The sequence below is a fragment of the Aspergillus pseudodeflectus genome (assembly GCF_044049435.1).
Source record: "Aspergillus pseudodeflectus strain CBS 756.74 chromosome Unknown BJX68scaffold_56, whole genome shotgun sequence".
Lineage (NCBI taxonomy): Eukaryota > Fungi > Ascomycota > Eurotiomycetes > Eurotiales > Aspergillaceae > Aspergillus > Aspergillus pseudodeflectus.
In genome coordinates this window covers 193,678-215,887 of record NW_027263832.1, presented here as the reverse complement: position 1 = coordinate 215,887, position 22,210 = coordinate 193,678, and the positions used below count along the sequence as shown (strand labels likewise).

Sequence of the window (22,210 nt, the reverse complement as noted above, 5' to 3'; positions counted from 1 at the left end):
GGAGGAGGAGGAGGAGGAGGAGGAGGAGGAGGAGGAGGAGGAGTGATTGACAGGTGTGTGAAGTGGTCAGATTGTGCGAATGACGAAGAAAAGTAAAATAGCCCTTCGAAAACTTAGACGCCAGAAACTATATTTCGGAAGTGTCTTCCAATCCAGCTCCCATCCAGGAATCCTAATTCGGAAGGCGTGACCAAGGCGGCACCACAGTGGCCATCCATTGCCTCAACCTTGTTGACACCGAGCTCGCTTTCACGAACATGGCCTCTCTACCCCTTCAGCAGCGTTTACTTTATTCAAGGCATGCCGACGCTCGACGACCCAACCTCCTCGGACTCGAGTAGCGGGAGCGCAATCTACAATGCCCTCAGAGCGAGCTCTGACACATCACCAGCCAATCCCACTCCCACTGAGCATGTCGACCGTCGAATGGCAGCCAACGTTGCCATGTTTTGTTCCATCTCCTCCGAGACGCCGTGCCGCCCTCGGCGCAACACAGACTTGCTCCTCGATAGGCCACCAAAGGTCCATCTCACTGATAAGCTTCGAGTCGCGCCGACGGGAGAGGTCGTGGGATGGTCACTGCCAGACAGGTTTCCTGATATTGCTACAAACGACACTGATACGAATGATATTGGCAGCGACTATATCGGAAGGAATGACATTGGGGGAAGCACCACTGAGGATGGCAACGACAGGAATGGCATCGGCACGAAGAACATGAGCGCCTCTGTAAGCGAGACTTCGAAATCTCAGACTCCTAGGTGGCCAAAGAATGTCGTATCCCCCGTGAGCCCTACTCTCCCGGAGTATCCACCACCTGTTCGATCACCCACGCCTCCGGGTATACCGTCGTTTGGCAGCGAAGAAGCTAGGTCATACGACTTTCGATTCAACGCTCGGCCACAAGCGCCTGCCCGTGGCGAATCGTTGCTGCGGAGACTCTTTCAGCGTGCTCAACCGAATCCATCAGGGCCTCAGCGAAACCAACGCCATCGAATCTTCGCAGAGGATGGCACAGCAGTCCTTGGAAGCTTCCCTCAACGCCAGAGCGGCCACGGCGCACACATGCTAGGTGCAGGGGATCACCCCTTTCATAACAGAAACCTCTCTCTCGCCCAGTGTGATGGCCCTGGTGCAGACTGCGATACAGAGCGCGGCGAGGAACCGTTCACGGAGCCCGACAGCTCCGAATCTTCTGATTCGCTTCCAGCGTGGATCACAGCCGCTATGGCAGATATGGAAGTGGCGCCACCTTCGTCGACAAAACCCAGTCGACCGGATTCTTACCAGACGTGCGTTTCGAGACCACAAGCCCCAAGCAGACAGGTTGCTGGCGAGGGTCCCGATGGACCGGCCTGCTTTCTGGGACCAACACAGTCCACCACACCGACCAATCCACATGAGACAACAACTAGCGGGGATAGTCAGCCCAAGCAAAGCTGGGGTGATGTTGCTCGGCGGGTTGGGGCTCTTCTTTTTCGCTGTTGCTACAAGACTGCGGTTGAGCCGGGTCACCAGCCAAACTCAGCAACGCATGATACCTATATAACTGCGCGAGGTCAAGTTTCGAATGAGTCTTAACAGCCTCGGCCTGAAGATCAGGTTGGAACATGATATACTGGGTTCTCGGTTGTTGTGTAAATACACAGCCCCATATTATTAGCGTCCATGTCTGCTTGGTCAAGGTTGCTTTGAGGAAAGTGTTTTAGGATAAAGAACAGAATGTTAACTTCATATTATCGGAACAACGGCTTCGTGACTGCAGGTAAACCTAGGCCTGACTTTAGTGAGGGCTACTCCATACTCTTTTTCGATGCCAAAAATTATCCCAATGCGGCCGATGGCCTGACTCAGCAAGTAATAAAGAAGTCACATGACACTTTAACTTACCTTCTAGAGCTTTCCTTCCGAATCTTTCGCTTCATCTTCCAGATTCCCAGGGCATCGCGCCTTTTTATTTAACCCACCACTCCCCTCCCTCCGCGGTATTCTCTATACCTTCCCTTACCTTTACCGCGGGTAGACTTTGGTTGATCTACTTCATTACAGCATCCTGCAATTAGGACGTCGTTGCCCAAACTGTAAGTTGCACCGAATCTTTTCCCCTTCGCTACCTTCAATTGCCCCGCGCTCGCCCTCTTATGATGAGATAACCAGCTGGCACCAGTCAGAGGAATTTGGATATTCGTATCCATTTTCATTGCTGATCAAGCTTACCGGTCTGGGAACGCTACCCGGATCCTGAAAATTTGAACGTGCTTTCAAGAATTCGTTTCTCAACCTTCAGAAAATCTCGATGCTAATTCGCATGTTCCTTAGCAGAACCCTTACAGCATAAAACCAAATTATACCTACCCTGACCTCTGGGTGACTTGCAATTCTACACCAGGATACTCTTTAGAAATATAAAATAAACCAGAATATACCGGCACCATGGTTCTTCACAACCCCAACAACTGGCATTGGGTCAACAAGGATGTCTCCGTTTGGGCCAAGGAGTACCTCTCGGAGAACCTTCGCACACTTTCCACCGAGGAGGATGGTGTCACTGCGAAGGTTTCCAACTTACTGACCATGGACGGCGACGTAGATGTCAGCCAAAGAAAGGGCAAGGTCATCACTTTGTTCGATGTCAAGCTGCAGTTGGAGTATGAAGGTACGTCCGGAGCGGTGATTTGAAAATTCTGTTTTTCGAGTCATAGCTAAGTCTCGTCGTAGGTAAGACAAAGGAGGAAGAGTCTGTTAGTGGCACTATCACCATCCCCGAGGTAGCCCACGACACAGAGGAGGATGAGTATATCGTATGTTCCCTAACTCGCCCCAAGAATCCTGCTTCTGGGCATTGTACTAAAGTAGATGCCCTGCGTAATAGTTTGAAATCGAGAACTACTCCGATTCTTCCTCCAAGCAGCCCGTGAAGGATCTCGTGCGCTCCAAGCTCGTCCCACAAATCCGAAAGGAATTGGCCAAGTTCCGCCCGGCATTGATCTCTGAACACGGGAAAGATATTCAACATGCTCCTGGTGTGAACCCTTCGAGCGGTTTCCCAAAGCCCGCATTCCACCCCCAGAGCGCTGCCAAAGACACTTCGGCCCCCAAGACCACGACTACTGCCTCTACCAACAAGGTTGCTGTCAACACCACTACTGTGACCGCGTCAGATGAGTTCCGCACCACAGCGGAAGAGCTCTTCCAGACTTTCACAGACCCCCAGCGCATTGCAGCTTTCACCCGGGGAGCGCCTCGCCAGTTCGACGGCGCCCAGGTCGGTGGAAAGTTCTCTATCTTCGATGGCAATGTTACCGGAGAATTCGTGAAGCTCGAGCCGCCAAAGCTGCTGGTTCAGAAATGGCGCCTCGCCCAGTGGCCCGCGGACCACTTCAGTACTCTCGAGATCAGCTTTGACCAGAACGATCTCGACGGCGTTACCCAAATGCGCGTGACATGGACCGGCGTCCCCGTCGGCCAGGAGGACGTCACGAAGCAAAACTGGGAACTTTACTACGTGCGAAGCATCAAGCAGACCTTCGGGTATGTTCCAGCTCCCCGTTTTGCAACCCAATCAATTTCTTCCTCACATCCTTCCAGATCTCGTTCTGCTTCGTTTGCATGGAAACAGTTGCTGATTACACTTTTTGTTCTTTTCCTTGGTATAGGTTTGGCACTATTCTCTGAACAGATACGAACGACTTTGGGCAAATTCGAGAAATAGAAATAGATATTCTGTGACATGGAGTTCGCGACTCCTGTGTTTCGAAACAGTGACGAGTTGCCGATATTATCCTGATTTTCTTTTTCTCTACCGGAAACTTATTCGCGACTCGATTCACCTACACCATGGCGGGTATGTCATCTCTTTTTGTCTCCCATCGATGAGGGGCACGTCATCCACGATTATATGATAGAAACCACCTACGATTATAACTTAACTGTAAAGCCAGACCTGGATAACGAAATGAAGATGAAGATATTCAAACTCAAAGTTTTTTACAAATCGGCATTGCGTCTATGGGTCATATATCATTCTGTGTAAGTTGTGATATTCTATGGTTTCAATGGTCAATTTTTTTTTTTCTTGGCTATCGTCACCTTTTGAGATATTCGATCAGTTTACAGAGTCTTCTCGATCATCTCAATTCCGTAGTCGTTCTTGAGAGTGGTGAGGAGAGGCTCGCAAATGTCCCAGGTCATGGGAGCAAGGACACCCTAAACCAGAAAGTCAGCTTACAGCAGCGAATGAAAAGGGCGAAACAAATAAACAAACCTTCTGGCTGATGGTACCATCAAGCACCAGCTTGACAGCAATACCGCAAGGAACACCAACGGTCTTAGCCATGGCAGAGTAACCGCCAGGGACACCGTACTCGCAGAGCGTGCTGGTGCGGACCTCCTTGGAGCCGTCCTTGTGCTCGATGCCGAACTTGTGCTGGAGCATAACGAGATCGCGCTCCTCGGGGCCGTACTGCATTTTCTGCTCGAGGGTGGCACAGAGAGTGTCGAGCGGGTTACCGCGTGGGGTGATCTTCTCGTCGGAGAAGAGGCCGATCCAGCGGAGACCGGAGATGATGCGGTCACGCTCGTCGTTGTTGGGGAAGGCGGTCTTGGACTGGATGGCCCACTCGAGGTCCTTCTCGCTGGTGGAGGTGGCGCCGAGGATCTTCTGGGTGGCCTCCTTCCAGGGGATGGGGGAGTTGAGGTAGTCGCGGGCTTCGTCGCTAAGGAAGCCGATGTCGACGAGGACCTTGATGAACTCAGGGAAGCCCTGGTAGCGGAGGGTGCCGCGGACCACGGTTTGGGCCTCGGGGATACCGTAGCGCTCACGGAAGGGGCAGGAATCGCGGTTGGGGTAGGCGACGAAGGCGAAGCCAGGGTAGATGTAGTAGGGCTTCGCGGTGGCCATGAGGTCGGGGCCGGCGACGCTGAATTCTTGGCCGTCCTTGTAGAACTTGGCGGCGTTGCGGAGGGCGAGGAGGACACCACGGCTGGACCAGGAGAACTTGTAGCCCAATGGGTTGTCGGAGCACTCGGGGGCGGGGAGACCGCCGCAGTATGAGAGGAAGTCGGTGATCTTACCACCTTCGGAGTGGACCTGAGGACATATACGTTGGTGATTCGAGGTCGAATCAGTGTTATAAAGGGGGCTCAGGTTCTTACCTCGTGGATGGTCTTAACAGCGTACAGGTGGTCGATACCCTAAGATAGTGATAAGTAGTGATTCAACCCTAAAAGCCTAGGTAAAGAAAACTCACAGGGTCAAGACCAATCTCGTTCATGACGGTGATGCCAGCCTCCTTGCACTGCTCGTCCAGCTCCATCATGGCGGGAGAAACGTAAGAGGTGGTGACGACATGCTTCTTGCAGCGAATGGCCGACTTGATGACCTGGGCGTGGTAGGTGTAGGGGATCAACGAGATAACAAGAGCAACCTGGCTCACGGCCTCGTCGAGGGCCTTGTCGTCATTGACGTCGAGGGAAATGGCCTTGGTGTTCTTGAATCCTTCGCAGAGCTTCTTGGCGCTCTCGAGAGTCCGGCAAGCTATACGTCAATCAAAGAAAAGCCGTTAGACTCTTGTGCCACTTTTGATCATTGCAGTTAATTGGGGGCAATCTCTATGCAAGGTAGGGAAGATGGCGGGGTATATAACGACAAATTCCTCGAGCAATTGCGAATCGGATACGTACCGACGGTAACCTGAACGTCAGCCTTGTCAAGAACTTCGACAGTAGGCTTGGTGACTAGAGAGAGGAAGAAACAAAATCTCGTTAGCCATTTATAGTCATAGACATGCGCAATGCGGGGTTGTTGTATAGAGGGGGAAAAGGGAAATTATGGAATGTGGGACGTACCAAAGCCTGAGCCTAGCAGGAGAACCTTGGAACCAGCAATTTGATTAACCATGATGGCGATTGGAAGGATATATGAAGCAATTCAGTCGAAAGAAGGGCGATTGAGTCACTCGAGTACACTTTTACTGACTGCTCCCCGCCGCTCTGTGCGAGTCAGTCACGTGAGCTTATCGCCGAAGCGGTATCGGACCTACTCCAACTCATACATGGAAGGTGCAGGTGGAAGGTCGCACTTGCCCATACGGGCAATTGGAGTACTGGAGAGGGGCACGGTCTTGGTGTGGTTGAACAGTAGCTTCTGCTTATATGTGCATGTAAGTTATATACAAGCCAACAGATATCCTTATGAACAGTCGCAAATCAAATCGGTATCAAACAAGCTGTTCTCCCATGTCCCAGGAAACCATTGCAAGGAAGGCCATAAAACGCCATGTACTCTAATGCTATACCCAATTGCTGCTATAATATGTATGGGAAACGACTAAATCATAAGCTCTTCGCCTTAATCCCAGAGCTGACCACGAGCTCTTCTTTGCTTTCCTCTCCAGACTCCTGGAACTCGCCATCGAAGTTTCCTTCAGCATCTGGGTTCTTCTTCGCCTTGGATACCCTTCGCTGCCACCCGAGAAGCACCGGCAAGAAATGCCATAGGTCGAACTCCGGCCATAGAACATCCAGAAACACAATCTCCGTGTTCTGGTGGCATTGCCAAAGCATAAAGTCACTAAGACGTTCTACTCCAGACGTGCGGATCATTAGATCGAGAGGGGGACAGTCGCGCGTAAGTAAGTGGTCTGTCAGAGTTTGGCGTGTGATTGTCTCGGGGGACTTGAACACAGGACGGTCCGCCTCGGATGTGGTCTCCGAGGCGCGGTTCTTTGCGGCTTTCTCAGCCAAATGGAGCGTGTCGGCAGATGACAGAGGAGTTTCGGATTGGTAGACATCATTCTGCTGGTTGGATCTCTGGACATCATCTTCCGCGAGTGTGGATGACTCTGAAACGGAATCGAATTCGGTGCTGGAATCGTCCAACTTCCCGTTCGTTGTCCGCGCGCGAATGTTTTGCGCAATATGGTCCTCTGAGAATGGTGTCCGCTGAAGCGGAAGGGTCGAGCGAGTCGACCGAAGCGGTTGGCTGTACTCCGATACTGTATCTCGGATAGCCCCGGTAATTTCGTCACGCGATGTGTAAGGAAAGCAGATATTGAGGACGCGATCGCCGTTATCCTTCGTCATGTCGACTGCGCGGTTCACTGCAGCAAGTACGTCGGGTCTTAGCAAGTCCAATCGACCAAGTACTCGAACCTTTGCCCCATAGCGGTCTAGAATCTCCCCATGCTGAGCCATTTGTGACAATTTGACCCTGGCCATCTCCATCAGAGCATCCACCTCGAATTTCGAGCGTTTGAAGTTTTCGATACTGAAAGCGTAGATGGTCACGACTTGTACTCCGCTCCGGTAGCATACCTCGAGAACCTAGTAGCACGCAAAACATTAGTGTCTGCTAGTATCACAGGGGACCCCGACAAGCAAGTAAAAAGAAGAAGGAAAGCCAGAGCGCCAATGAGAAAACAACGCCGGTTCGAGTAATGCCACACGACTCACCCGAGCAAGCGCCTCGAAGCCTAGGTTGTGCCCCTCGACTGTCTCGATCCCGTGTGTCCGGGCGAACCTCCGGTTCCCATCCATGATGAATGCAATATGTTGTGGAACTGGCCCCTGTCTGATCGCCCCAACCAGCAGCTCCCGGAGTCTGGAGATCGCGAATTCGATGGGCGGCGAAGCAAGGAACCAATTCCGAAGCCGCGAGAGGTGCATCGATGTCGCCATGATGAAGATCAGTTTCTTGTGCAGCAATTATCTGAAAACTAGTATGCTATAAACTGAGAAGGCGTGATTTAAACGTGAAGAAGGAGTGTGAATTCCGAAGTGACCGTCGTGTGCGAACCAGAAAAAAAAAAGCCGAGATATGCAAGCACGAGAAAAGTCACGCCGCATGAGACACGATCTATGACGAAGGGTATAATGTAGCTGATAACAAGTGGCAGAGAGTCAACGAAAGAGAACTCGGGCTGGACAGGGCGCAGTCGTCAGTGGCCCATCAGGCTGCACTGTTTTGCTTCTGTGTTGATTTGACGGGGAAAGGAGAAAGCGTGGCAGAAAGCGGTGATGACATACATAGATCCCAGGAATAGAATTGATAGCGGAGAGATAACACCTGGAGCTGACCTCTGGTCCAACGACTGAAGCGACTGAAGCGACTGACTGGTTTTATTTTTTTTTATTATACTAAAGCAAGCGACCAAAGGACATTTGCCCATAATTATTGCGTAGATAGTTCCAGACGGCGAAACCCAGTGGGTCGAGATGTGGACCACATGTAAGGCTTGCCTCACGCTGCGGTCCGAGGCTCTTAACTTCCGCTCATCGTCAGATTATGAATCATGACCGCTGAATCTCGAGCAGATCTTCTCTTAGACATCTCACTTGAAGTGTTGAGATAAGTCTTACCACTGGATCAGCTCAATTCCGTACTAGATACATGAGGCGGGGAAGAACAAAAAAAGGACGAACGAAGACGCCAAACTCCGCCGCTGTCATTGAGGGCAGTATGGCCGTCCAATGGCCTGATTCATAATTGAAACATTCTCTTATATATCCTTTCGGTTCTCCTCGCTTTGCGGGGTCCCAGGGCCCGTGCTGGCCATATCCCAGCTGCTATTGTCCTCGCTTCGCCGACGTCGCTGTTCTCCCCGTTCGCGCATTGCGTCACGGATTTTGTAGCTGACTTCTTCATAACCATCTTTGGAGTTTAGTTGACTGAGCGGCTTCAGCTGCTGTCCTGATGTACCCGACAACCCTCCAAATGAGCTGCTGCGGCTATGGCTGCGGCTGCGATTGCGGCTAGATGGTCGGGTTGAGAAAAATCCAAAATTCGAGAGGTTATGGAAAGACTCGTTCCGAGGAAGTGGCTCCTGTGAAGGAGAACCTTCGTCAAAGTTCACCGTACTTGCCCTTCTGATCTCCACAGTTGGTGGGTGTTCGTTTTCGATATTCCCTGCCTGTCTGTTGAGTTCGCGGAAGGGATCCGTCACAATTCTAGCGGCATCAAAGTCTGGGAACAACTCGGGACCGAGCGTATTTATGGTATCCGTGACCTGCTTTGCGAGTGCAGCGCGTCGCAAGCGGAGTTTGACCAAGGTGTTGGCGGACGACGGGTTGAGTGACAAGATCAACGGCCGCAAAGACTTCACAATATCCATGCCGATCTCACCAATGCGCAGAGCTGCGAATGTGATGGTTGGGAAAAGAATCATGCCGATTGGTACAAATGTCCATAACGGTACCCTGTCGGGAACGAGTCCGTTTATGCGGTTACGGTACGCCCAGTAAGTGAAGGCTATAGTGTAAGACGCGTACAAAGCAGGGGCAAATGCAAGAGCGACGAGAAGTTTCCAAGTCGCCATTACATCGCGACCTTGAAGTTTGACCGTCGAAGCAGCGAGCGCCTCCTTGGATTTCTTTTTTGAGATGATCTTCGTCGCGATGAAGACAGGCGCGAAGAGAAGAAGCCCAGGTAACGTTCCAATTGCTAGGAGTGCCAATTTGACCAAACGATAGATCAGTGTCGCAATCACCTGGATGTACGAGAATTTCGCATAATCAACCTGGTGGTCCCGAAGTCCCAGAAGCCGCAACTCTTTGTTATAGTCTGCGATGGACTTCTTCAAACTAATGATCCGTGGGTCGTCTCTGAAATGGGAGTATCCTTTGACCAGACGACGGTTCAGTTCAACCACCATCGGAAGGGGGAGCTTCTTTCCCTTGATGTTGTACAGGCGTCGAGCGGCTTGGATAACCTGCATGTTTTGTCAGTCTTGGTTTTATACACTGCGGCAGACAACGTGAACTTACCATCAGCGTCTCATAATCAGGACTTGTTACAGTTACTGCTACAAGACTTTGATATATCAACTCTAGCAACGGGCCGACAGCCCCCCTGCGGTCCCCGTTCTTATACTTCTCAACCAACTCTCTGGGAACTTCTAGGGGATTGCCAAATTCAATCACCGCCCTTGAACGGAACTTGTGAGCATGGAAGTAGTTCATTCCACAGGGTACGATAGTCAAACCGCAGTCTGGATTCTCAGCCAAAGTACCAAGCGCCATGAGAGCCACACCAGCTAAAGCAAGGTTAGTTTCGATTTCATGCGGGTATGCGGATAGTGAAACATTACGTTTTAAGGGAAGCAGATCTGGGCGATCGTGACTTCCTCCTTCAGGGAAAATGCCAATACAGCCACCTGAGTGAAGTCTTGCGAAGACTGCATCGTACACTGCACTTTGGTCTACATGTGGTGCAACCTTGAACTTGGAGCCTTTGAACTCCTTGCGATCCTGGTCTGAAACCTCTCCAGTGAATTTACCATCATCCGTGATATCCTTTCGGCCCGTTAGCTGGAATAGCGCATCCTTGTGTGTGAAGGGTTTCTTCAACACCAGTTCCTCCGGACCGCGAATCGCAGCAATACTTTCGCTATGCGATGTCCCGTTGATTGTCGGTAGCGCAATTGTGCCGTCCTTCTCAAAGCCGGGTCCCTCAAAGTTGGTCCCCACACCGCGCAACAAAGTAGGCTCATTGATAGGGTCTGGTAGGTATACCGTGCCCTGGCCAGGTTTCAGCATATCCATTGCTCTAGACACGGGCACAGTCCCAATGTTTCTTGCCAAAAACCCGATAAACTTGCGTCGAAACGATTTTTCCGCAATCAGGAATGAGATCCGGCGATGCGCTTCGGTGCGCAGGACACGCATGAGAACCAACGAATCGACAAACTACAGTTTCGAGCAATCGTCAGTTCGACGGCCAAGCGGGCATGAGAAACGACGGTTGCAAAGTATACTACTGTACCTGATTGGCGTGGGGAGCTGCCACAATGATCATTGGCCCCCTTCGAGGAATCTTCCATGAACCACGAGGATGAACCTCCCGGAAGAAGAGGTCTATCAAGACTGAGAAAGTCCATAAGACTAAATCGTACAACCACCCGATTAAGGGCGGAATATAGGGTTTCTTCGCCATGACGTCAAAGGGTGTATAGCAAGGCAGTTCCCAGGTAAGAGCTGTGTTTGGGAGTAGAAAATAGGTAGGCGAATATAATGAAGCTGGGCGCAGAGCTGCAGGAGTGATCCGTCGGCGTTGAGGCGAGGATTAATTCCCGGTTCCGCAAGTGGCAGGTCGAAACAAAGATAGATGCGAACGCATGTCCTGCTACCGTCAACAGCTCGGTTGAAGCTGTATAGCCCAGGCTATGAGGAACTTGAGGTGTATATTGCCACAGAAAGCTCTGTCTCGTTTGCATAAGAGACAAGGCAGGTTGGGCTCAACAGAATCAGGGATGGCAGTAGCGCATGTGACGTGACAGTGCTTGGTTGAGAGAGAGTCTGGATTGCGACGGAGGTATTTTTTCTGTGGTGGGGTTTGGTACGGTACCGCTCGGTTCAGACTTCAGAGGTCATAGCCAAGCTCACAACGATCGGGCCACTTTGACCCTCCAATGGTTGGCAGAAGAATAAACTCAATGAAACCGCGACTCGAAGGACCTGATATATCTGGAGTCTAGGGCAACGACGGAGACATATACAACATATTGTTCTCTCGACTTTTCCGATATCCGTTTGCTTGCCCTGAGACCTTTTATCGTTCTGACCGAGTCACAGAAGGTAAAGTTCCAACACTCGTGGGGGTCAAAGCTGGCTGTCATGAACCCATACCTATGGAATCCTGGAGAATTTACAGGAAGTTGTTCTACTTTTCGGCATAAACGCGTCTCGAATTGACCTTTCGCTTGAAGTCCCTCGCTGAAATACAATACCATCTCCTCGTCTTCGCCCTTGCAAGTCAGTAAAGTTGCCAGAGCTCTTCGCGTTGAAGCTCTCATCCACCCTTTATCGCAACTAGGATAGTAGTACTACAACCTCTACCTGTAGTATTTAGTACAGGAGAGAGCACAACCAAGCCCAACTTCTGATTGCTCCAGGATATAAATGCCTTAATCTTACTATGGCAAACTACAACTCCGAACTGAAATACCGTTCTTTAACTACTGGGTCACAAAAAGGGCTCAAAGGTAGGCGCTTTTAAGTTCCACCTGATATCTGCCACAAAGGGGTGACTTTGAGGAACCACCTGGGAGGGGTTCAATTGGATGAAGCATGGTGGTGTCATTACCAATGTTCTTGAAGAATAGCCCACATTACGAAACTAAAGTTAAACCCAAGTCGTACGCTTCTATCTGTTGGTGGTTGTCAAACTTAGATACCTCAGATATGTAGTATGGAGTAGATACATTTGCGGAGAATAACCCTCGAGGTTAATAAGAATAATGGTCATGGGCCGTGGGCCTTGCCGTCATTACGTAGCAGCTTAAAGCGGCGCACAGCAGGAAAGCTGCATGTCAGCTTTAGCTGTTCTTGGTACCCTTGAGTTCTCTGAGAAACAGCATCAAGGTGGAACAAGAACGAAAACAAGTCAAAGCGTTCGGGTCCTCGAACCCTTGAAACCAGCCAGCCAGCCGACGCGTTCCAGACCTTTACATACCGCTCGTTCATTAGCCCGTTCGTTATCGCAATAAACAGACCCCGCTTAGCGCCGCCCATACTCTGTACTCAGGAATCTACGGACTACTACTCCTACTCCTGGTCTTCGGAGTCCACCATATCCTCATTTTCCGGATATCAGATGAATATTCTTTGCAAAGATGTCAATCAAGTACGTGTGATGAGCCCCACTCCTACCTAGGTACCAATCCAGATTCATCCTGGAGTGATCCAGGATCTGGCTTTTGATTGCCCAACACAATCAACCTCAGATGACTACATCACCTGCAGTCCCCTGACCACCCCAAATACGGATATCCCCTGTGCTTGTACTGATCGCTTTCTACTTGGCTTGATAGTTGGGTTATGCTTGATGAGGCGAAAGGCTTCGTTTATCTTCCAAACGAACGTCTGCTATATACCTCTCCTCCCCGCACAAGCCTTGCCTTACAACCACTCCCTTCATATACTGGCAGCGAGAAATTATCATTACAGAGCAGTGATGGAAAACTATACCTCACCAATCAGCGGGTGATTAACATCCCCCTCTTGCATTATTGTTTGCGTTTTCTAGGTCAATAATGCTCGACTAACACCGGAAATCTCAGGTTGTATACATACCAAATCAACGAACACCTGGGTTAGAATCATTCTCTGCTCCTCTTCTCAACCTACATGATTCTCATATTTCGGTTCCCTTCTTTGGGCCCAACGCATGGAACGCAGTTGTCCAACCAGTGCCTGGCGGCGGAATCCCGTCGTCCTTACCTGCAGTCCATGCAAAGATCACTTTTAAAGAAGGTGGAGCATCTGATTTTCACACGAAGTTCGAAAGAATGAAAGAACGGTTCCAGCAAGCTCTTGAAGTTTCCGGGGAGAGTACTGGCCGTGGAGCTGGAGGTGTCGACATGGCCAATGTTCATCTGGAGGACCTGCCAGCCTATTCTGGTCCACAGAGCAGCTTAATGCCTGCCACGGCCGATAACAATCCAACAACTACTCGCCGGAGTCCTTCGGTGAGCAGTGCCCAACCTCAGGAGCCCCCACCAGACTATGAGGAAGTGCAGCGGCAGAGCGTTACCAACGAGCTAGAAGAAATGTTACGCCGAGCGAGCTGAAGTTGGATAGCAGCAGCGGTATCTCCAGACGCCGAGCCATACGGTTCAGTTTCTATCTTCCAACAAGTTGTTAGAGCAACTGTAGAGTTCTCTCTATTTTTTTTAGGTTCCATTCCTTGCAAGATTCAGCGCCGAAATGAATGATGGCGTTTCGAATCATATTTTTCAGGGGAATAAGAATGCCAATAATTATATATGTATACTATTTTCATGAATTTCCACGAGAAAGAGACCTTATGATCTCAGCGTCAATAGAGGAGAAGTGCCGACCAATCACGTGTGCGATAATTGACAATTCGCCGGCGGCCGGGGTGTTCCGATTTTCCCTGGACCGCAGACGGACACCAAAGCTTCGTGAAAACCACCAAACCTCATCAACCTCGCTCGTTACGATCCCAACCCGTCACCACCGGACCCAAGACCTCCCAGTCTCATCAATTGACACCTCCAGACGGCTCAGGATGGGTATCACCGACTATTTCTCCGACGTTATTTCCTCCTGGCTGCCCGAGGCCCTCGCTGAGGCTCCCGCCCAAGACACCGAGGAGTCCAGCGCCCCCGAGGCTGAGCCAGAGGTGAAGGCCGACGAGTCTGAGGAGAACACTGAGGAGAGCACTGGAAAGAGCGAGGACTCCGCTGAGGACACCCCTGAGGAGAGCTCCGAGGAGGGTGGTGAGGAAGCCGAGGAGGAAGAGGAAGAAGAGGAGGAAGAGGAGGAGGAAGAGGAGCCCGAGGACGTCAAGCCCAAGATTGAGGAGGGTGAGTACTCGCTTGGCTCCAATGAACTCGTCTTATATTGAGCGTGTCCGCGCCGCCCGCTTCGCCTGTGTCTCTCGGTTAGCCGATTGAGTCAACAATGATCGCCAACCGCATCTCATGAGCGATTGACGCAGCAGCACCTGCTATACCCATAAGCCGACCTTGGATTTGAATTTGCTGACATTGCCTTTCGTATAGAATGCGCCAACTCCGCCCAGTGTGCCCCCTACAAGCACCACTACGACGAGTGCGTTGAGCGCGTCACCAAGCAGCAGGAGGACGAGGACTACAAGGGCCCCAAGGAGGACTGTGTCGAGGAGTGTAAGTGCCACTGCGTCTGGGCTACTTTATGGTTATATAAACCATGCTAACGCATTCTGTTTATAGTCTTCCACCTCGCCCACTGCGCCACCCAGTGCGCCGCTCCCAAGCTCTGGAAGGCCCTCAAATAAAGGAGACGCCCTGCAACGATCCCCAACCTCGGTTTCTTTTACCGGATATAACGAGACGCAGTCAACGACACCATCCGGAACGCCTGCAACTATAAAAGCAAGCAGTAAATATACCTCCTTTTTACTGCGTCTGGGATTGGGATATGTATCAAATTCTTTCTTGCCGACTTTGCGCTTAACGGTTGAAGGATGTTAGGAAGTGCATCCTTCGATGCGTATGTACAGATAGCTGGTCTCCGCCTGTTTTCTTATATCTCCTTGTGTTTTAGATGAATGCTACTTCTCTCTAGACTTGTTCTGTTTCTCTGCGTGTTTTGCTCTCATGAAGCTCAGAAGTTCTAATCAAACTGGTTGACATTTGTTGTTGGGCCCAATCTATATGGCCAGTTCTATCATTATCTTAGGATACATCAGAGTCATTGTGACCGGTTGGTTGACAGCCGGAGGGCCTTGGTGCTTGGCCAAGTAACTGGCTGGCTACTGGGTCGCTCCTTCCTCCCCCACTGCCAGCAGCGATTACACGAATGAGGAAGGTGCAATGGCTTGCACCGGGTAATGCCGACTACGGAAGGCATGCTGTTACCGGGGCTATGCGTGCTTTCCTAATCCTTACAGACCAGTCGCTCCTTCTCTCTGAGGTCATTAGCTGAACCTGCCTGATGAGGAAGGTGCGGCCCCGGTGCTCTGGGCCAGACTAGATGCACCTGCTTGTTTTGGTCACTAGTCAGACCATGGATAGTATCTATGGTGAATGTATCAAGGAACGCGCCGAAAGATCGGAGAAAGCACAGGATAGGGGATGGGGTATCATGGTGTTGAAATTGACTATATAAATACTCAGTGTGAGGTAAGCTAAGTGGTTAGCGCATATGCTCCAAAACTGCAAGCTGACGGTGAACGACAGGCAGGATATTTATGTAGTCCAGCAGGTTAGAACGACTCTCTTCCACTTCACGGAAGCTTGAAGCGGGACCCAAATCGAAGCCTTCGCGAATCAGTGCCCGTACCTGTTATGTCGACGTTCTCAATGCGTTCCTCCTGTACTTCATCTAGGTTCACACCTCTGTCGAGATCCAGACGTCTCCTCCTAACATCACGACCGAATAGCCCGATACAAAGCGGGAATGGCGCGGCCACGCACGCAACGACAGCAGAGAAGATGAGTGCGTTGCGCATATTCAACGGTGGGTTGGCGCGCGAGTTCGCCTTGAGTGCATCCTGGACGAGGATGAAGATGGCGCCGAGCAACTGCCCCGCTGTCCAGCAGATGGTGCTTCCGATTTCTGGCGAGAAGGGATGGGTGATTTCAACAAGGTACTCAAGGACAACGGGGAGCAGACCAAAGGATGAGGCGCCGAGGATGGCCATGATGACGTAGGACGGGGCAATGCCTGCAGAACTCGGCGGGGCGAAGATCAGGGCGATGTAAGAGATTGCGACAATGGGGACGAGGATACGGATGGTACCGAGGTAGTGCTTGTATTTGTCTGTGAGTGGGGAGAGGATGGCAGAGGAGATGAGCCCAACGACGATGAGGATCCCACCGGCGATGCCGGCGTCGGTTTCGGAGAAGCCGTGCGGGGATAGGATTTGGTTGAGGAGGGAGGAGACGCTGTTGAAAAAGCCGACGTAGACCCCAAACGGGATGAGGATGAGCCAGAACTCGAGCGTTTTGAGCATCTGCGAGACGGCTGGGAGGAGGGGTGTCTTGGTGGTCGCCGAGGATGCGCTGGGTGGTGTTGGGGGTGTGGCGGGGATGAAGAACGAGGGGATGGACGCAACTGTTGCCTGCGATTCAATCCTGAGTAAGTCTTCTTGTTGAGATTGTGTGGTTCGTGTGCTTACCATGATTGCTAGGTACAAGACCATATCTGGCACCTGGTGCGGTTCCTCGGCCCAAAATGAGTTGATCAATTGCCCCAGGGCAGCGCCTAGTGGGTTTGCCAGAGTCGCGACAGCTGTTGCACTAGTTCGTCCGCGATCTGTGAACCATAGGTCGCTATATCTTGTTGGAGCACTGAGACAGAAAGGTTGGGCGAGGCCGATGAGGATCTGACCGAACATGGTGACGCCAAAGATCCCGCCTTGTGCTTTCGCTCCAGCATACCGAATCCAATTGCCCACGAGGAGAAGAGTCGAGGTGACTATGATGGCCGGCTTGGGACCTCCCTTGTTGAGTGTGAAGATGACGACCCTGACCGAAATATGGTTAATCGCACGACCTTGCTCACCATATAGGGCATGGAAGGTAACTCACGGACTTGCGAAACAAAACGCAAACAGATAACCTGTGCTCAACCAATTAATCGCGCTCTCAGAGACGTCATAATACTCCGCGGCAGTCGTTGAAACGGCGGAGAAGGTCAACCACTATAGGGGGTCAGTGCTATACGACTGTTCCTGGAACATGGTTGTTAACTCACATCCCAACTGACTACAATATTCAAGAGCACCAACTGCGCTAGGCCCCAGAACCGCCGTTTGTAGACTTTATATCCGGGGCCGGACGGGGGCAGTTCAGTTGCCGTGGTGCCATCATGCACTGCATGTGGGATCTCTGAGCGCTTAAAGCCCATAGTGAAAGCGTTGAATCGTGGGGAGAGACATAGGAGGGGGACAGGCCAATTTAAGCCACCATCTTAGGACACGGAAGGATAGATAACTCTCCCACGATCCAGTCAGGCGATAAGACACAGACAAGGGGCATGGCCTGGTTTCAACTAGCTGGCTTCGTTAACTAGACAGACACGGACCACCTTTGGGAGGGGAAGATCAAGGCTCAAGCTTGGTTGGTCCGAGGCTTCGCTCGATGGCTCTGTTACACTGATCAGATGCTCGTTCTCCGCATTTCACAAGCCCACTTTCCATACTAAAATGCCCAACTTTAAGGCTCTGATCGGTGGAGACGAAGGAAGCCAATTCCGCAACGGGGTACTTCGATTTAGTTCTCACTTTTCTGCTTCTTCTCACTTGGCCAAAAGTGACTGGGAAAGAGACGTCCCGCTATGCTTCAGGGGTATGCCGCTTGTCAAGCAACCAGGATTCTTCTTCTGCATCTCATTTTTACTTTTTCTTGCTCAATATCTTGCAGATGGAATGGTTCCTTCCAATGATAGTCCCAACTAGTTTATTGGGGCTGTTTGTCAGGTCTGAAACAAGCGTCTCATGCTTGAGGGAATCGGCCGTACTCCGTTTATATTGTGAACCTGTCAAAAATCCCCCTCATTGATCAAATATGTACTGCATGAAAAACAATAGAGACCATCTTCTAAAGCAACCTCATTATGATTGATCTCTTTGTTCCTGGCCCTCATTCGGCTTGGCTCTGCAGCGCCTTTTCGACACTGCAGATCCTCCTCTCGTGACTGGCGCCAATTTGATCTTTCAATCTCACCTCTCCCTTCCACCAATTCTGCTGCCTCACTTTCCTTCAGCTCGTCGTTTCTTCTGCGCCTTGTCTTTAATAAATTCTCCTCTCTCTCCTTCTACTATATTTTCACTCTTTACAGCTCGTTCTTCGCCTATTTACCACAGCTGTCGGACCTGTATCTGCCCCGTTCCCCCTGGCGGTAAACCGGAGGCTACGGAGAACCAAGCATGTATACTGCCTGATAAATCAGGTTTCGCGCAACGCTCCTTTCTATACTGAACGATACCGTTCCTCCTTCCCCGCTCATTACGATGAACGCTCTAGATCTCCGGTCCAGCCTGTCCTCCTATGGCGACCCAAGGCACTTTTCCGCCGTCTCGTACGGTGGCCCCCAGCCGCCTCCGACCAAGGTTCTCCTAGACGGTTATCGCGATGCTCTCAGTCCCCATAATAATAATGCAGAGAAGTCGTTGTACAGCCCGGTGTGTAGTAGCCCCGCCTGGATGATCTGTCATAATCCAGCTGACTTTAAAATTTGCCTTCTCCTCCCAGAAATCGCACCCTCGCAACTCCATTCCTCCGAGTGCGAACGATCCGGTTGCCATGTACCTACTCACCGAAACCGCCATGGGCGATAGCATGAATAACGAGATCCTGACGTTGGAGGAGGTGGAGGGGCTGAAGAAGGAGCTCCGTGTCTTGACGAGTCGCACGAACGCCACGAAGCGGAAATTGGCCCTGGAGCTGAAACTCCGTGATGCTGCCATGTCGTTGAGCCGGTTGCACAATCACAAAAGCCCACGAAATAGCCATGGATACGACACTCAAGGTGCGGTGGATCACAACGCGGCGGACGAAGGGTTGGCGCTCAGCAATCGGAAATGTGAGGAATTAGCTATGGACGTCTGGCACCTTGAGCGCAAAGTACATGAGGCACAAAAGAGATTGCTGGAGCACACAGCCGGAGTATTACAGTTGACACATAAGGGCTTGAAGAAAAATCTGAAAAATGGCATCCCGCACACGCCCGAGAGCCTCTCCAGCAACAACACTGTGGACGACTTTGACGACCGGAGCTTGTACAAATCACCTGACCGCGAAGGAGTCAACGGCTACGGAACGCGAGCACAAGTGCCTGAACCAGTACCTGACAGTCTCACGCAGAGTACGATCGAGGAAACAGAGAAGAAGCTGGAATTTCTCAGTGGACGCGTGCGAGATATGTTACTAGAGGCGGATCCGATTACGGAAGGAAGCCACATCCCGCAACTTTCAAGCAACGGAAAGCCCGCTGACCTCTCGGCAATTGTGGATGCTCATTTGAATTATATTGTGGACGGACTCGGTCTGATAGGCTCCCAATCCAGAATCGCCGTACCCCAGAAACAGGGCCTGGATCGTGTGAGCGAACAGCAATTGGTCGAAATGGAGGCGCAGCTTCTCAGCATCATGGAGAATCCCGGATTACCTCGCTCTCAAACTCTGCCCCCTACTCCCGATCCGTCCAACAGCGATATTGCCGAGCACCTGACGTTCCTCAGCGTTGGCATTCAAGGTTTGGAGGACCGAGTTGAGAAATTGCTGGATCAGAAAAGCATCCTCACAACTCAAATCCAGCAACAGCGCGAGCTCAACTCAAAGTCAGATGCCGAGCGAGACGCCAAGATTGCCGATTTGATTGAGCAGCTTGCTCATCTTCGTAAGGAACTTGAGCACTCCGAGCGTCAAGGGCAACAATCAAGAGAGGATTTGGATCGGACAATGCGAGAACTAGAGCTTGTGCAACGAGAGCTGTCAGTGGCCCAGGAGGTACATACCACCAGGGATCTAGACAACTCTGATAAAGAGGCTCGTGCGCAGGCAGAAGCCGAAATCGCACGCCTTCAGGCTATCATTCAAGAAGTTCAACACGAGAAAGATGAGCACCATGAGGCACAAGACCGCGCTCAGAGCGAAGTCGCACGCCTCCAGGCTATCATTCAAGAACTCCAACACGAGAAGGATGAGCACCACGAGGCACGGGGCCGCGTTGAGAGCGATATCGCACGCCTTCAGGCTACCATTCAAGAAACCCAAAACGAGAAAGATGAGCACCATCAGGCACGGGTCCGCGCTGAGGGCGAAGTCGCACGCTTACAGGCGATGGCTAGCCAGCTCCAGGATGCCACGGAGTCGCGTGAGAGTGCCGAGCAGCAAGTTGCGCAACTAGAAGAGGCCATCCACCAGATTCGCCATGACGCTGACATGCGCGTCAAGGAAGCGAGTGATATGCGCACGCAGGCCGACGCTGAAATCACCCGGCTAGAGGAGTCGATGGACCAGCTCCGCGCGGAACTTAAGTCTCGACTTCGAGAAGCAACTGAAGCGCGAGCCAATGCAGAGGAAAATGCTACCCGCCTACAGAACGAACTGAGCGAAATGGAAAGCGACGTTGTAGCAATGCGCACAGAGCTTACTATGGTCAAAGCAGAGCTTGACGGTGCTTACGGTACACGTGCGCAAAGAGCCGCCGAAGCTGCCGCCAATCCAGCTCTTTATCAAGAACTCGATGACTTGAAGAATAGAAACTTTGAGATGGCTGAAGAGCTTGCAACCTTGAAGGCTGGCAAGCCCGGAAGCGGCGATGTTCATAACCGCGTCGAAACGCTCGAGAAAGAGCTGCGTGAAACCGTCGATGATTACGAGGCGATGACCAAGGCAAGCATCGAGTTTGAGAAAGAGCGCGAGAATTTTGAGAGCATGATCGACGGACTTCGTGATCGGTGTGAGCAGCTCGAAACGCAAATCAATGAGGAACGAATCAGCTGGATGGGTAGCCACAATAGCGCCTCCTCGATGGGCCGAGATGGACCGTATGAGACCACGTCTACAATGGTGTTGAAGAATGAATTCAAGAAGATGATGCGAGACACTCGCGCCGAGAATATGAAGATACTCAGGGTGAGTGGACGTCCTCTTATGTGGCTTTCGATCAAACTAACACTCGAACAACAGGCCGAGCAAGAAGAGCGCCGAAGGCTCGAGACGATAATCCGGAACCTGAAGAAAGAGCAAGCGAATCTCAGCGTCAAATCTGGTCTCAGCCAACACTTTACGCCATAATGATCCTCAAAAACGCAAAACCTAAAACACAAAAAATAGAGACCGCTAAACCGACTCGCTTCTGCCAAAATTCTCCGGCTTAATGATTACATTATTCCCCCTTTCGCCCTACCCAGCTTCCACTCTTTCCCTCTTCGAGTTCTCATTCAACCTTCGGATCTTATTTCTGGTGTCTGTCTGGTTTGCGGCATTTGTGGATATACTATACCATACCATTCTTCGTACATATTAATGTTTGTTACCTATTGGCGGTCAGGCATTGTCTCCTTCATCTCGGTGTTGTCTTCCCAGTCTGCACATATCAATTCTTGTACCATACCATTCAGACTACTCTTTACGATTGATTGAGTTTATGCAAGTGGCAATGATGCTCTTTGCTAGATTAGTAAGAAACGGGAAGGTACGAGTAGTTCGTGCAGGTCGTTCGTTCCTCAATTAAGATGCACAGTGTGCTGAGGAAGGAACGACCTGCACCTTCCTATAACAGAATAGTAAGGAGCAACGAGAGCACTCGGTCGTTCCTTCCTTGTATGCTCAAATTTATCGAGCAAGGAAGGTACGGGTAAGTGCCCCGGTGTTGGGTCGTTCTTTCCCTATTTTATTTACCCACCTATTCAAGCAAGGAAGGTACGGCCGAGTGGTTCCTGACCGTTGGTTTATGCAAAGTTTCATTCACAGGAGACATTGAGCGTGGTATACTGCTGGTAGTAGCACACCTGGTTTGAACTTGCGGAGACGAGGATGGAGAGTAAGGGGAGGGGGGGCCTCGATGTGTGGAGTGTGCGCTTTTGTCGGCGCACAGGAATATCTTAAACCTATGCGTAGGAGAAGGCTGACTTCGAGTGATGGGTGCCATCCAAGAAGTCAACTCACACCCGCAGAGACCCATCTTCGGGGGAATGTAACCTCGCCATAACTAGGGCCAAGGGGCACCTGGCCGCTCATGAGGTTCGCCCACAGTT

At 51.2% G+C, this 22,210-nt stretch overlaps 10 protein-coding genes across 10 annotated transcripts; 5 read left to right on the top strand and 5 right to left on the bottom strand.

Annotated features, from left to right (window-relative positions):
- Nucleotides 1-46: 46 nt before the first annotated feature.
- Nucleotides 47-1,842, top strand: BJX68DRAFT_245424 (uncharacterized protein). Its single transcript, XM_071041493.1, has one exon. The coding sequence runs from the start codon at nt 301-303 to the stop codon at nt 1,579-1,581; it is 1,281 nt and encodes a 426-aa protein (XP_070894717.1). The 5' UTR covers nt 47-300; the 3' UTR covers nt 1,582-1,842.
- A 90-nt stretch (nt 1,843-1,932) lies between these two features.
- Nucleotides 1,933-3,982, top strand: BJX68DRAFT_245421 (AHA1 family protein). Its single transcript, XM_071041492.1, has 3 exons — nt 1,933-2,656; nt 2,719-2,801; nt 2,873-3,982. The coding sequence occupies exons 1-3, from the start codon at nt 2,434-2,436 to the stop codon at nt 3,710-3,712; spliced, it is 1,146 nt and encodes a 381-aa protein (XP_070894716.1). The 5' UTR covers nt 1,933-2,433; the 3' UTR covers nt 3,713-3,982.
- Nucleotides 3,983-3,986: 4 nt separating this feature from the next.
- On the bottom strand, nt 3,987-5,954 carry lys9 (saccharopine dehydrogenase (NADP+, L-glutamate-forming)). Its single transcript, XM_071037057.1, has 6 exons — nt 5,848-5,954; nt 5,683-5,736; nt 5,250-5,536; nt 5,155-5,193; nt 4,265-5,089; nt 3,987-4,206 (listed from the first exon to the last, which is right to left on the bottom strand). The coding sequence occupies exons 1-6, from the start codon at nt 5,897-5,899 to the stop codon at nt 4,111-4,113; spliced, it is 1,353 nt and encodes a 450-aa protein (XP_070894715.1). The 5' UTR covers nt 5,900-5,954; the 3' UTR covers nt 3,987-4,110.
- A 168-nt stretch (nt 5,955-6,122) lies between these two features.
- BJX68DRAFT_245402 (undecaprenyl diphosphate synthase family protein) lies at nt 6,123-8,124 on the bottom strand. The gene is made up of 2 exons (XM_071041491.1): nt 7,453-8,124; nt 6,123-7,323 (listed from the first exon to the last, which is right to left on the bottom strand). The coding sequence occupies exons 1-2, from the start codon at nt 7,675-7,677 to the stop codon at nt 6,334-6,336; spliced, it is 1,215 nt and encodes a 404-aa protein (XP_070894714.1). The 5' UTR covers nt 7,678-8,124; the 3' UTR covers nt 6,123-6,333.
- BJX68DRAFT_171455 (putative glycerol-3-phosphate acyltransferase Sct1) lies at nt 8,114-11,178 on the bottom strand. The gene is made up of 4 exons (XM_071037056.1): nt 10,760-11,178; nt 10,086-10,683; nt 9,763-10,031; nt 8,114-9,707 (listed from the first exon to the last, which is right to left on the bottom strand). Exons 1-4 carry the CDS (start codon nt 10,928-10,930, stop codon nt 8,499-8,501), a joined length of 2,247 nt encoding a protein of 748 aa, XP_070894713.1. The 5' UTR covers nt 10,931-11,178; the 3' UTR covers nt 8,114-8,498.
- Nucleotides 11,179-12,220: 1,042 nt separating this feature from the next.
- Nucleotides 12,221-13,776, top strand: BJX68DRAFT_245397 (uncharacterized protein). Its single transcript, XM_071041490.1, has 3 exons — nt 12,221-12,619; nt 12,807-12,978; nt 13,056-13,776. The coding sequence occupies exons 1-3, from the start codon at nt 12,609-12,611 to the stop codon at nt 13,563-13,565; spliced, it is 693 nt and encodes a 230-aa protein (XP_070894712.1). The 5' UTR covers nt 12,221-12,608; the 3' UTR covers nt 13,566-13,776.
- Nucleotides 13,753-15,132, top strand: BJX68DRAFT_245394 (cytochrome b-c1 complex subunit 6 family protein). The gene is made up of 3 exons (XM_071041489.1): nt 13,753-14,324; nt 14,523-14,645; nt 14,712-15,132. Exons 1-3 carry the CDS (start codon nt 13,802-13,804, stop codon nt 14,774-14,776), a joined length of 711 nt encoding a protein of 236 aa, XP_070894711.1. The 5' UTR covers nt 13,753-13,801; the 3' UTR covers nt 14,777-15,132.
- Nucleotides 15,133-15,727: 595 nt separating this feature from the next.
- BJX68DRAFT_271085 (putative cell surface receptor/MFS transporter (FLVCR)) lies at nt 15,728-17,352 on the bottom strand (the record flags this gene model as incomplete). The annotated part of the gene is made up of 4 exons (XM_071046870.1): nt 15,728-16,564; nt 16,622-16,970; nt 17,034-17,146; nt 17,200-17,352. 4 exons carry the CDS (start codon nt 17,350-17,352, stop codon nt 15,728-15,730), a joined length of 1,452 nt encoding a protein of 483 aa, XP_070894710.1.
- An 828-nt stretch (nt 17,353-18,180) lies between these two features.
- On the top strand, nt 18,181-21,611 carry BJX68DRAFT_171402 (involucrin repeat protein). The gene is made up of 3 exons (XM_071037055.1): nt 18,181-18,628; nt 18,699-21,086; nt 21,141-21,611. The coding sequence occupies exons 1-3, from the start codon at nt 18,458-18,460 to the stop codon at nt 21,246-21,248; spliced, it is 2,667 nt and encodes an 888-aa protein (XP_070894709.1). The 5' UTR covers nt 18,181-18,457; the 3' UTR covers nt 21,249-21,611.
- A 59-nt stretch (nt 21,612-21,670) lies between these two features.
- Nucleotides 21,671-22,160, bottom strand: BJX68DRAFT_245390 (uncharacterized protein). Its single transcript, XM_071041488.1, has one exon. It carries the CDS (start codon nt 22,135-22,137, stop codon nt 21,859-21,861), a length of 279 nt encoding a protein of 92 aa, XP_070894708.1. The 5' UTR covers nt 22,138-22,160; the 3' UTR covers nt 21,671-21,858.
- Nucleotides 22,161-22,210: the final 50 nt, after the last annotated feature.

Coding starts and splice junctions, on each gene's coding strand:
- BJX68DRAFT_245424 (XM_071041493.1), top strand. CDS start 301: ATGCCGACGCTCGACGACCCAACCTCCTCGGACTCGAGTAGCGGGAGC.
- BJX68DRAFT_245421 (XM_071041492.1), top strand. CDS start 2,434: ATGGTTCTTCACAACCCCAACAACTGGCATTGGGTCAACAAGGATGTC. Junction 2,657..2,718: donor GCTGCAGTTGGAGTATGAAG/GTACGTCCGGAG, acceptor GTCTCGTCGTAG/GTAAGACAAAGGAGGAAGAG. Junction 2,802..2,872: donor CAGAGGAGGATGAGTATATC/GTATGTTCCCTA, acceptor CCTGCGTAATAG/TTTGAAATCGAGAACTACTC.
- lys9 (XM_071037057.1), bottom strand. CDS start 5,899: ATGGTTAATCAAATTGCTGGTTCCAAGGTTCTCCTGCTAGGCTCAGGC. Junction 5,537..5,682: donor TGACGTTCAGGTTACCGTCG/GTACGTATCCGA, acceptor ATTGACGTATAG/CTTGCCGGACTCTCGAGAGC. Junction 4,207..4,264: donor ATGGTACCATCAGCCAGAAG/GTTTGTTTATTT, acceptor TTTCTGGTTTAG/GGTGTCCTTGCTCCCATGAC.
- BJX68DRAFT_245402 (XM_071041491.1), bottom strand. CDS start 7,677: ATGGCGACATCGATGCACCTCTCGCGGCTTCGGAATTGGTTCCTTGCT. Junction 7,324..7,452: donor GCTTCGAGGCGCTTGCTCGG/GTGAGTCGTGTG, acceptor GCGTGCTACTAG/GTTCTCGAGGTATGCTACCG.
- BJX68DRAFT_171455 (XM_071037056.1), bottom strand. CDS start 10,930: ATGGCGAAGAAACCCTATATTCCGCCCTTAATCGGGTGGTTGTACGAT. Junction 10,684..10,759: donor CAGCTCCCCACGCCAATCAG/GTACAGTAGTAT, acceptor TCGAAACTGTAG/TTTGTCGATTCGTTGGTTCT. Junction 10,032..10,085: donor AGATCTGCTTCCCTTAAAAC/GTAATGTTTCAC, acceptor ACCTTGCTTTAG/CTGGTGTGGCTCTCATGGCG.
- BJX68DRAFT_245397 (XM_071041490.1), top strand. Junction 12,979..13,055: donor TATACCTCACCAATCAGCGG/GTGATTAACATC, acceptor CGGAAATCTCAG/GTTGTATACATACCAAATCA.
- BJX68DRAFT_245394 (XM_071041489.1), top strand. CDS start 13,802: ATGATCTCAGCGTCAATAGAGGAGAAGTGCCGACCAATCACGTGTGCG. Junction 14,325..14,522: donor CAAGCCCAAGATTGAGGAGG/GTGAGTACTCGC, acceptor CCTTTCGTATAG/AATGCGCCAACTCCGCCCAG. Junction 14,646..14,711: donor GGAGGACTGTGTCGAGGAGT/GTAAGTGCCACT, acceptor TTCTGTTTATAG/TCTTCCACCTCGCCCACTGC.
- BJX68DRAFT_171402 (XM_071037055.1), top strand. CDS start 18,458: ATGAACGCTCTAGATCTCCGGTCCAGCCTGTCCTCCTATGGCGACCCA. Junction 18,629..18,698: donor AGAAGTCGTTGTACAGCCCG/GTGTGTAGTAGC, acceptor TTCTCCTCCCAG/AAATCGCACCCTCGCAACTC. Junction 21,087..21,140: donor AGAATATGAAGATACTCAGG/GTGAGTGGACGT, acceptor CTCGAACAACAG/GCCGAGCAAGAAGAGCGCCG.
- BJX68DRAFT_245390 (XM_071041488.1), bottom strand. CDS start 22,137: ATGGGTCTCTGCGGGTGTGAGTTGACTTCTTGGATGGCACCCATCACT.